The sequence below is a fragment of the Sinocyclocheilus anshuiensis genome, unplaced genomic scaffold, assembly GCF_001515605.1.
Source record: "Sinocyclocheilus anshuiensis isolate Anshui unplaced genomic scaffold, SAMN03320099.WGS_v1.1 scaffold1027, whole genome shotgun sequence".
Taxonomy (NCBI): domain Eukaryota; kingdom Metazoa; phylum Chordata; class Actinopteri; order Cypriniformes; family Cyprinidae; genus Sinocyclocheilus; species Sinocyclocheilus anshuiensis.
In genome coordinates this window covers 933,773-945,871 of record NW_015547697.1, presented here as the reverse complement: position 1 = coordinate 945,871, position 12,099 = coordinate 933,773, and the positions used below count along the sequence as shown (strand labels likewise).

Here is a 12,099-nt window from a genome sequence, read left to right as displayed (position 1 = left end):
CTTGCCATGCTGCGGACGCAAGCTTCAGATGAAGAAGTGAATGATGTGTGCTCCCGGCACCTATTTATACTGTAGTCGCACCGGTAGTGACGTCATGGCTGTCGCCGGCCAACGAGTTGGTGTTTTTTCAATGTATGCTTCAGACACGGGTCACGACGAGGCGTTCCCCATAGCGACCCCTAGAGGACGCAGTGTCTCGTTCCCTACTCAGGGAACCATGGTTACATAAGTAACCTGAGACGATTTTTGAGAATACTTGTAATGTGGGTGTTTTAGTGGATATGTTCCTGGATCAACATTCTTGTAAGTCTTGGAACAGCACTCTGAGTTCAGGGGTAGTTATTGGTTATGGTTGACAGGAATGTTGTTGCAAGACCAACAAAGTATGTTCATCCAGGAAAATGTCCTGCTTGGCGGTATCTTGTATTACATGCGTATGTGTGGCTCACGTTTGGCATGTTGGTCACAGAGTGCGCTGGCTCTCATGTCGCAGAGGCGTGTGGTTCCTGTACTGCTGCTGAAGGCCAGCAGGTGGCAGTGGTGAGGGTGAAACTCGGCCACCGTGATCACCTCACTGAGGTCCTCCATGTTTTCTGGCTTCAAATCCACAATATCTGAGAGAAATTCACTGAGGAAACCCAACACTCTGATTTTATAACACCCCGTATTCATAACATTTTTAAAGGCCAGTTCACAGCAAGGACGATAAATATAACGATAAATTTCAATTCAATAAATGTAATAATCATACAACAACAGGGAAGTCCACAGCACAACTATAACAATAACAACAGAGAAAATATATCGCTATATCGATATCGTATATCGATGAACGATAAAAACATGAACAGGCAATCAGAATCTACTCGACTTTTAAGGGCCTTTACTGTTAAGTATGGAAGCCTGTTGCAGCCACTGAATAAAAAATAAAACAAGGTATTTGTGATTTTATCTCACAATTCATACTTTTTTTCCTCGCAATTGTGAGTTTACATCTCAGAATTACGAGATACAAACTCACAATTGTGAGTTATAAAATCAGAATTATGTGATATAAACTCACAATTGTGAAAAAAATCTGAATTGCGAGATATAAACCCACAACTGTGAATCTCCCAATTCTGACAAAAAAGTCGTCGCGAGATATAAACAACTCGCAATGTCTACATATAAACTCACAATTGCAAGAAAAAATACAGAATTTCGAGATAAAGTCACAATTAACTTGAATTATTTTTTTGACTCAGTGGCAGAAATGGCCCTCCATAGTTAAGACCCATAAACAACACGAAAAATAACTATATAATGATAACAATCACTATAAATATAAAGTTTTAATCATTCGAATTCTATGAGAATAGGGAAATCCCCACTACAACTATATTATGATTACGACACAAAGCAACAGTATTGTTAGAATTAGTATCAAAATAAATTTTTTCCAGCTGATGAACGATAAAAAACATTCAAAGCCAATAAGAATCCACTTGACTTTAAAGAGCTCGAGCATTTAAAGCAACAGACGAAAAACTGCAGTGTGTGCTTAAAATAAACAGAACGCTACCATCCACTGGTGTGGAATATAGCATATATATCCATATATATAGCCATATACATCCACATATATAGCCATATACATCCACAGCCATATCACCCTGCAGCCCAAGACTGGTTGCCCACCTGGTCAGTACCTGGATGGGAGACCTCCTGGGAAAACTAGGTTGCTGTTGGAGGAGGTGTTAGTGAGGCCAGCAGGGGGTGCTCACCCTGTGGTCTGAGTGGGTCCTAATACCCCAGTATAGTGATGGAGACACTATACTGTCAAAAAGCACCGTCTTTTAGATGAGACGTTAAACCGAGGTCCTGACTATCTGTGGTCATTAAAAATCCCATGGCACTTCTCGTAAAAGAGTAGGGGTGTAACCCTGGTGTCCTGGCCAAATTGCCCCCCTGGCCCTTGTCAATCATGGCCTCCTAATAATCCCCAACCACTTGACTGGCTCTATGACTCTCTCTCCTCTCCACCTGTAGCTGGTGTGTGGTGAGCGCACTGGCGCCATTGTCCTGTGGCTGCTGTCGCACCATCCAAGTGGATGCTGCACACTGGTGGTGGTTGAGGAGAGACCCCCCCACATGATTGTTAAAAGCGCTTTGGGTGTACAACAATACACAATAAAGCGCTATATAAATGCATCATTCATTCATTCATATACATAGATTCCACAATCGACCACTCCAGACATGTTAATGCATCTGCCATCTTGGAACGGTCAACATGTCGTCACTCTTAGTAAAAATCTATGAGTTTTCAACCACCGAGATTTAAATTCAGAAGAAATGGGATAACATTTCACAGGTGAGAATATATTGGTTTGTGTTTTTATATGTATTAACTCAATATTACAGGTTTTTAAACTAAGGTAACTTTTTAATGACGTGTTAGCTAACAGCTTTGTCTTGCATTGTGTTAGTGTAGCAAAATCATCCACTGAAGTCTATTGCAGATATAGATAATCATGCATGCGTAAAACTACGGTTGCAGATGCACAGACAACATCTTTACATCTTTGACAACAGGGCAGACAGCTTACATACAGCAGCCTATAGAAACAGCTGCTAATGAGAAATCTATGTATATTTACATCTGTGGCTATCTTAGCAAAATGCTTTCTTCAATATTTCCTCTGAAAAGATGCTTGGTGCCCAACATGTTAGAAACTGCATTTTTGCTTAATAAACACAAATATAAAACCCCATATCTCTCAGTGATCTTATTTACAGTACGAAGCATGAGGATACTGAAGCTGCGGTCAGTGATGTTGAGATTCCACAGGTTAATTCTCAGGTCGTCGGCGGACAGGTACGTCTCACAGTCGCTGTTGACACTGATGGAGTTGATGTGATATGCATGTGCGTTAGCAAAAACACGCCGTGGGGACGCCTCCACCAGGAGATCCATCGGCCGCAGGACCGGGACCTGGACAATGCAGTAGCTCACATCAGGAAACTAGAATAAAGAAGAGAAGAAAACAGAAGGAGAAATGCAACACACCTGTAGAGTGGTGACTGTAGAGAGGTCCTTCAGTCTGCCCTCCTCATCTCTCAGATTATAGCCTTCTGCTCGCTTATCTCTCTCACTCACCTTCCACAGCTTTATGGTCTTGTCTGGAAAGAAATACAAAAAGTATGTTATTCTTAAAGCAACAGTATGGTGTTTTGGCATTGAGTGATATTAGGTTGTGATAGCAAGGGTCTCAGCTCTTACCATTGGTGGCGAGGAGGAAGTGGGCGGGGTTATGCAGAGGCAGCCAGCGAATCTTATTGATTCTCTCCTCAATCTCCAAACTTTTCAGGTAATCAAACTCAGGCTCATGACTCTGAAATGTACTATAAACATTATATTCGCCCTAAAAGAGAGAGGTAAGGGGACAAGATATCAGAAAATAGTGACATTGTTTGCATGAATGAATTAACTGTACACAACAAAATTAATGGACTTTTCACATTTCCAGAGAAGCGGAAATTACAGTATCATAGATAAGTAAACTTCTATAGTGGTGAATGGAAACTACAACAAATATTATTTTTGCATAAAAATAATATTTCCCCCCCCCCCCCCAAAAAAAAAAATTGAGATTGTTTTAATTGGTCAGAAGAGGGAAAGATATCAAATTTGCGGTCACTCCCTCAGCTGTCAGTATTAGAAACACTCACGCAGCTTTAACTAGTTTTATGTCATTTAATTTTAAGGGTTATATAACATATAGTTTTATAAATGCAATATTTTTAAGAATGGAAATATACCAAATCTTGCTAGATTCACAATGTTAATAACTGCGGAAAAACATCATCACAAAAGGGTCCATGATTTGTTTTTTCTTAATATTGCTGCTTACTTCCTGTACTGAGTAAATATTATAATAATAGGTTAAACTAGGTAACATTTAAAATATGATTTATTATAATAAATGTAATTTATATATAAATATAAAAAATATTTTAAAATAAAATTTCTAAAACAATTTAATTCTAAAAGGCCCTGTGAAATCTAAATCAAAGCATTGTGGTTTTGTGCACATTTAGGTAATCTGTATGCAAAAAGTTAACAAAATAAACATAAACAAGATATGCACATTTAACATTTATTGGGTCTCATTGTAAAACATGAGGGGAATAAACTTGGGTGTAAATCATTCATAAAACAATTCTTACATAAACTAAAGATACGTAAGGATGATAATCTAGAATGATAATGTCTCCTCCCAATATATTATAAATACCACCTGCTCCAACTCACAACAGCAAGAAAATAATGGTGCTACTGATGTAAACTGAAAGTTACTGACTGAAAAAAAGAAAAGAAAGGAAACAAACAAACAAAAAATGCTTCAGTGTTCTATTCCAGCTTCCTGTTTCAATAGGAAGTTTGTGAAAAAGGGAACATAAAAAATGTGTTAGTCAGAGATTTGTCTGACCTGTGGTTCTCTCTGAAAGATGACAACTCTCCCACCCTTATCACCCGTGGCCAAGAACTCTCCGGTCTGGTTGAACTCCACCGTAGAGATGACATCCGCTGGATCACAGACAAGAATGAAAAAGAAAAAAAAATGTCTTTTTGCTTTGGTAAAATCCTATTTAAGATCAGATGTGCCTCACACTGCTTTGCCAAAGTAAACTAATGCAATATTTGTATTTGAACATAGATCCAAAAACAGCATAAATGCCAAGGTGCACGTTCACTTTGTTTGTGAACACAAATACAAAGGTCAAAGTGTTTTTCTGTCTAGTGTCTAGTTACATCACTAGTCAAAAGTTTGGACATTTCAGTTGTTATTATGACTAATTTTCGCATTTTAAAACAATGGGAAAGTCATCAGAAAGAATTAGCACAAATTAAAAAAATGGAAATTATATATTAATCAAAATGTTAAATCGTAATGATCATAATTTGACTAATCATTCAGCTCTGTACACCAGGGTTATTATAGTTAAATAAAAAAAAAAAAAAAAAATATATATATATATACAACTTGTACTCGTTTTATTTCAGCTAGTTGCTAAGGAAGCATTTCTCATTTTCATACAGTTTAACTTTATGTACTAAAATTACTAATAACAAAACTGAAATAAAAATAACAAAACGTAACAAAAATGACAAAAACACAACAAAATCACTAAAATTTTAACTGAAATTAAATGAAAATATAAAAACGAATTCAAACTGTTAAAAATTGTATTAGCCTCTGATATTAAAATAACACTTCTTGCTCTCTCACAAAACGTCATGAGTTGCATCATGGGATGGTTGTAAACAGTATTGAACTAGTTCCCACTTGTTGACTGCTTCATATAAAGATGCTTATCATTGTCTAGTAATTTCAAGCATTTCAGCAAAGCCTTACAAGAAACAAATTCAGTCAAGTGTGTCCAAACTTTTGAGTGGCAGTGTAGCTAGTGAGTGTGAGTGTCACACAAAACTGTGAGTGTTTGTAGCGTGTAATTGTGTGTGTGTGTTACCCTCTGTGTACTCTGGCTCCAAGGCTGCAAGATCGGAACATAGAATCGGGCTCAGCATTCTGGGACAGAACCAAGGGCGGGGCTGCAGCTCTACCAATCCTGCAAAGAGGCGGAGTCTCATGGTGAGCCTTCAAATCTGAGTGGAAGGGTTACAACATGCTACCGGTGTTTTGATGTCTGCCAAAGAAACTCTCTCCTCTGCTGGAACGATTCCAGACACTGATATTCAAACATGCAGGTCACATGAGCGGCAGAAGAGATAAACCACAACCATCCAGATATACAGTATAGTCCTGATGTATTGCAATGGGCCTAGATTTGAGATTAGTGGATCTAATCCTGTTCTACATCAATATAAACATCAGATTATCGGGGGGTGGGGGGGATCCAAGATCTGCCACATATGTATATAAACATCTCCATCTGTTCAATAAGCCATTAAAGACGATCACAAAGCACATTTATGCAGGTAAACATTCAGACAGCATGAACGAAAAGGAAAATTCAAATGAATAACAAGACATACTTAGAAAAACACTCTTTTACCTTCTGTCACATTGCTGTGCTAACAATCGTGTTCAGTTGCTGATGTATTCATTCAGTTCCATTGCTCTGTTGGTTTGTACAAAAGGTGTCTGTGAAGGTGCGTGTTTGTTTGATGGATGAGCAGCACACCATCCATTTTTCAGCCATCAGCATGAAGGTCTGCTGCAAAGCGTCATGGGCTTTATGAGCAGTAAGTCCACACGAAGAGGCTGATGATATAAACTTCTCAGAAAAACGCTGAAGGAAAAGCACAATCTCTTAGCTCAGCTGGGATGCATCTACACTCGTCCGGTTAATTCATTCCTGTTGGGTTTTCCTGAAATCAGAGGTAAACACATGACAGCTGGACTTGTGCGTAGGCATACTGATGTTTGTGCAAAAGAATGAGGGAGGGGTGAAATTCTGTCTGTTCTGCTGCATAGACTCCTCCTCCAAAGCATATCACAGAGAGATGCTGAGTGACATGCTCCCGTCCAATCGTGTCACTGGTCAGGGAGTTGTGGCCAATGAGAGAGCGGCTCAGCATCACAGTGAGCAGCAACCCCCCACTCCAGCCTCATACTGATACAGCTACAAGAGCGGTTGCTTGGTAACCGCATCTGTCTGTGAGAGTCGAGGAGGAAACATGAGGCATTGGCATGAGGATGTGAGAAATCTCTTCTGTAAGACAGACAGAATGGACTTAAAATAACTGCTTTCAGGGTTCCTTTTGTTTGACAGATTTTACCAAAACCAACTTAAATGGAAGAAATACATTTAATTTCTTAATAATAATACTGTCACATTCAATGTCCATTGATGATGAAGATAGGTGAAGTTTCAAATTAGTAGCATAGTTTATTAAACAAAGCACACTCAGGTAATCCAATAAGATAAAACACAAGTGAAACAGCACACTATGCACAACCAATACCGGACACTGAACTGAAGAAACTGAGGGAATAAATACACAGTGGTAAAGAGGGACAGGTGAGATTCTAATCGATTAAACAATGAGACAATGAACAACTATGGCAACCAAGGAAACAGAAACTAAACATACTGGAACTACCCTGTTGAAAAAAAAACAGCATATGCTGGTTAGGTATGTTTTGAAGCATGGCTGCTGTTTTGAGCTGGTCCTAAGCAACTAGCTCCTGCTCAGGACCAGCTTAGTACCAGCACATGACCAGCTTAAACCAGCTCATGACCAGCAGCCATGCTTCAAAACATACCTAACCAGCATATGCTGTTTTTTTTCAATATGGTGAACACAGGCAAAACAGGACAAAAGAATATCAAAATGATGGTCCATGGACACAAACACAGAGAATTTGTGACATAAATGACAGTTCTGGAGGTTGGTGGAGCAGAGGCAGACCGGGATGTAGGGCCAGGTTCAGGAGGAGGAAAAGGAGAAGGGGACAGGACTAGAGCAGGGTACCAAGGTGGAGCAGTCAGGGTTGGAAACTATCATGGCAGAGCATCCTGACAAGCAAACCACCACAGCAGAGCAGATGGAGGGAAGAAATTGATGGCTTGAGGAACCATGGAGGAGGCAATGGCAGGATGAAGAAGATGGAAGCCCAGAGCAGTTAGTTCGAAGGCCCATGGTGGAAATGATGGTGGGAGGAACCAGGGTGGAGTTAGTGGCCCGACTGCCAGCGATGGAGCCGAGAGATCTGGAGACCCAGTTTAAACGTTCACATTCATGCAGTGCTTTTGGCCCAGAGACATCGAATTTCAACGGCTCTGGATTGGCCCAGAGTAGACATCTTACGTCACGGCGTTCTGAACTCGTTTGTGCTCATACCGGTAATCTTCATTCTGCGTTTACACATGGCATCATTCTGGCAATTTACTGGTAATGTTACAACTTCTCATACCGGTAAATTGCCGGAACGAATTTACCGGTATTTTTGAAAAGGTCCTGTTCACACGTGATCTCTTCACGCCAATTTACCGGTAATGTTCCAGTAAAGTCATATGTGTGAAAGGGGCTATTGTCATTGAACAGGTGCTGGGTGAGAACACAGACTTGATGTTGGATTGGACCCATTGGCAAAGAAGAAAACTTTGTGCTGGATGGGATCAGCAACGATGAAGAAAAATCTGTGCAGGGAGGGATCACCAGAGGCGGAAGATGTTTGTGGGTGGGAATCGGGGGGAAGCTGTTCCTCTGCTTTCCAGTCAGCCAATCCTCTTCATCCAGATGCACTAATACTCCCCACTGGAGCAACATTAATAGCTGCAATTTCCATTTCTTTTCTAGGTTCAGTATTTGGTCACATTTAAGCCTGTGTTATACTTTCCGCATGAGCAATCCGGACGTGTACACGGACAGCGCGGATGCGGACTACTTGTATTTATACTATCGAAACCATACGCTGATGGTCCGCTCCGTGGACGTGTTCCATACATGCGCAGTAGATCGGCTTGAACAGTAAATAAACATGTGAACAAACAATTTCCCAGAGTTATTGCACATCTGGCTGTCTTTATCTTGTTTTATCAATGGATTGTACAGGTTCGAGTAGCAACGGGCTCATTCACACAGCCTGCGCATGCGCAGTTGGTGCTTTCGTAGCCTACTGACCGCGTGTACTTGTCCACGCGGTCACAAAAAATGGGAGGCACGCGGATGTCCGCGCGGAGCCTCCGCGCACACTCTCCGATGACGATTTTTACGTCACGCATACCATAGCGGACCCTAGCAGACTCTAGCGGACTCGCGCACGCGGAAAGTATAACACAGGCTTTAAAGTCCAATGAAGATGAAGACTGGCAAATTTTCAAGCTAGTAGTTTATTAAGCAGAATATAAAAAAAGAATATCAAAATAAAGGTCCATACACAGAGATTTGTGACAACTTTAATAATAATAATAAATTTTTTAATGACTAAACATTGAAACTTTTTTCTTTATTTTGATTGCATCATATAATAATTGCTGTTAATAGTGTTCATCGTCCGGAACGGCTTCCGCATGTGACAGATACCGGAAGTGAGAGAAAAGTGTTTATTACTTTTGAAATATGGATATTTTTCTTATGAAAATGCATGGATTCGCTACAGGAGGCCTTTATTCACCCCGGAGCTGTGTGAGGCACGTTTTATTATGGATGCGCGCACTTTATTTGACGTCTTGTGGACTGTTCAACAGAAACACCCGCTGACTGCAATGATAGAGCTTGGAATAGCCAGGACAATTTTTTATATAACTCCGATATGATTCGTCTGAAAGAAGAAAGTCATATACGCCTATTATGCCTCGAGGGTGAGTAAAACACAGGCTAATTTTCATTTTTGGGTGAACTAACCCTTTAAATTCAGATTTGATGTGTCTTAAGCCTGTGTTATACTTTCCGCATGAGCAATCCGGACGTGTACACGGACAGCGCGGATGCGGACTACTTGTATTTATACTATCGAAACCATACGCTGATGGTCCGCTCCGTGGACGTGTTCCATACATGCGCAGTAGATCGGCTTGAACAGTAAATAAACATGTGAACAAACAATTTCCCAGAGTTATTGCACATCTGGCTGTCTTTATCTTGTTTTATCAATGGATTGTACAGGTTCGAGTAGCAACGGGCTCATTCACACAGCCTGCGCATGCGCAGTTGGTGCTTTCGTAGCCTACTGACCGCGTGTACTTGTCCACGCGGTCACAAAAAATGGGAGGCACGCGGATGTCCGCGCGGAGCCTCCGCGCACACTCTCCGATGACGATTTTTACGTCACGCATACCATAGCGGACCCTAGCAGACTCTAGCGGACTCGCGCACGCGGAAAGTATAACACAGGCTTTAAAGTCCAATGAAGATGAAGACTGGCAAATTTTCAAGCTAGTAGTTTATTAAGCAGAATATAAAAAAAGAATATCAAAATAAAGGTCCATACACAGAGATTTGTGACAACTTTAATAATAATAATAAATTTTTTAATGACTAAACATTGAAACTTTTTTCTTTATTTTGATTGCATCATATAATAATTGCTGTTAATAGTGTTCATCGTCTGTTTGATTACATCTTTAACTGATTTTTCAGTACATTTCTGCCATATGTACATAAACTGACAGTCACCAATGATAAGCTACTACTAAATATTGTAGAAACTTAATTTTCTGTAAAGTTGCTTTGCAACGATTTGTATCGTAAAAAGCGCTATACAAATAAACTTGAATTTAATAGAATTTTTTTATTAGCCTATTTTATTTACAAGCCTATTTTATTACAAGTCAGCATAAAACTGAAGTTGTGTCAGTCTTTTTGCAGTAAGGGTTCAATGGCAGCCAAAAGTCTGCAAACGCAAAGGTGGAGGAGCCGATTAGGGTATCCAGTCAGAAAGTGGCGGCAGTGTCCGCAACCAATCGGATGACATGCCAGCAACAGCAACTTGTAAATAAATAAATACTGCGTTGGTGGCGACAAAACCCGAATAAGAATGAACATGCTGGTGGGAAATGACGCACTTCCCTGGTTAAGCCTGTGATGGGCTGTATGCATCCATAGGTCTCCTGCTGCTAGAATAATATAAAAATGGTTGTGTTCACTTATTACAAGAACCAATTCAAACCTCTTTCAGTGACCACAAAGTGGAGAGAGTAAAGGAAAACTCTCTTTCCACATGAGATTTCATGGGCCATATTCCCTTTGTTTTTAACCCAGCCCCGTAGGCAGCCATATCACCCTGTAGCCCAAGACTAATCGCCCACTGAAGCTAAGCAGGGTTGAGCCTGGTCAGTACCTGGATGGGAGACCACCTTGGAAAGCTAGGTTGCTGCCGGAAGAGGTGCTAGTGAGGCCAGCAGGGGGTGCTCACCCTGTGGTCTGGGTGGGCCCTAGCGCCCCAGTATAGTGATGGGGACACTATACTGTCAACAAGCACCGTCCTTTGGATAAACCGAGGTCCTGACTCTCTGTGGTCATTAAAGGGGACCTAACACACACAATTTCACCCAATCTCATATTAATCTTGACTACCTATAGAGCCGTACTGAATCCTTCATATCTCCAAAAAGTCTTTAGTTTTATCATATTTATAAAAGAAAGATACAGCTTTACGATTCTCCCCGAAAACAGCCGAGCTCCTGGAGGCGCGCCGTGGGCAGAGCTAAAGAGTGACTAGCACTTGAGCACAGATTGCCAAAAAAACAGACATTTGATGCAGTTTCACTTACCATCTGCAGTTCTGAATCATGACCCGGACCTTTTACAGCAGGGACCGCTCCATCTTTCAGTATCAAACGATGTGCAAATCCAGCGTCGAACTGGGCCTTGTTTAAAAAATGTTCGTCAACAAACACACTTGAGAAACTCCACTGCTGCCCCGGAAAACAAACTGCATCCGCTGTTTACGTAACGCTGGATTCTTCGGGAAGCTGAACAAGGTTATCTTTCCCTTACAACCAAAAACACACTTCTTCCCGAGCGAGTCCCGTGCAGCGCTGCTGAATGAAGCGCGTTGATGGGCGCGCTCTTGCTCTGGTCGATGTGTGTGCGGGCGCGCTCTTTCGGGAGAAATGCCCATATAAGGAGTTCCACCCTTCATTACGTCACGAAGAGCCACAATGGAAAAAAAATTCCAAAACTTGTAAGAAACCCGGAAGTGTGTATTTTAGGGTGACCATACGTGCCATTTTCCCAGGACGCGTCCTGGCCAGGATTTGTTTTGGATTTGTTTTCCTGTTTTCATGCTTGCTGAAGGTAATGATCGAAAAGTAGTTTGACCAATAACATGCAAGCATTGTACATAATGGACCAATCATGGCGTGTGAGAAGGTGGGATCTACGGTCAAAGCGATGCAATTACGCGTACATATTAGGTGTGTTCGACTTAAAAGCAGTGCAGCTCAGACCAATCAGTGTTTGACATCAAAGTACCTTGAGAGCGTTTCGAAAGCATAACCGTCTGTATGGTACTTTGATGTCATACACCGATCGGTCTGCACACGCAAACAAAGCCAAAACCTAGATATTTTAGGCAATATAGAAATCCTGGCCAGGACGCGTCCTGGGAAAATGGCACGTATGGTCACCCTAGTGTATTT

The 12,099-nt window shown here is 41.0% G+C and overlaps 1 protein-coding gene across 1 annotated transcript in view; it reads right to left on the bottom strand.

The window, feature by feature from the left end:
* LOC107703663 (serine/threonine-protein phosphatase 2A 55 kDa regulatory subunit B beta isoform-like) overlaps nt 1–6,431 on the bottom strand; it is an 18,054-nt gene extending 11,623 nt beyond the window's left edge. The window contains exons 1-7 of the mRNA XM_016506388.1: nt 6,064–6,431; nt 5,518–5,616; nt 4,476–4,573; nt 3,266–3,407; nt 3,053–3,165; nt 2,800–2,977; nt 450–614 (exon numbers count right to left, since the gene is read on the bottom strand). Coding sequence (XP_016361874.1) covers nt 450–614; nt 2,800–2,977; nt 3,053–3,165; nt 3,266–3,407; nt 4,476–4,573; nt 5,518–5,575 — 754 coding nt within the window. The 5' untranslated portion in view covers nt 5,576–5,616; nt 6,064–6,431. The remainder of the gene's footprint in view (nt 1–449; nt 615–2,799; nt 2,978–3,052; nt 3,166–3,265; nt 3,408–4,475; nt 4,574–5,517; nt 5,617–6,063) is intronic.
* Between the last annotated feature and the right edge of the window lie 5,668 nt (nt 6,432–12,099).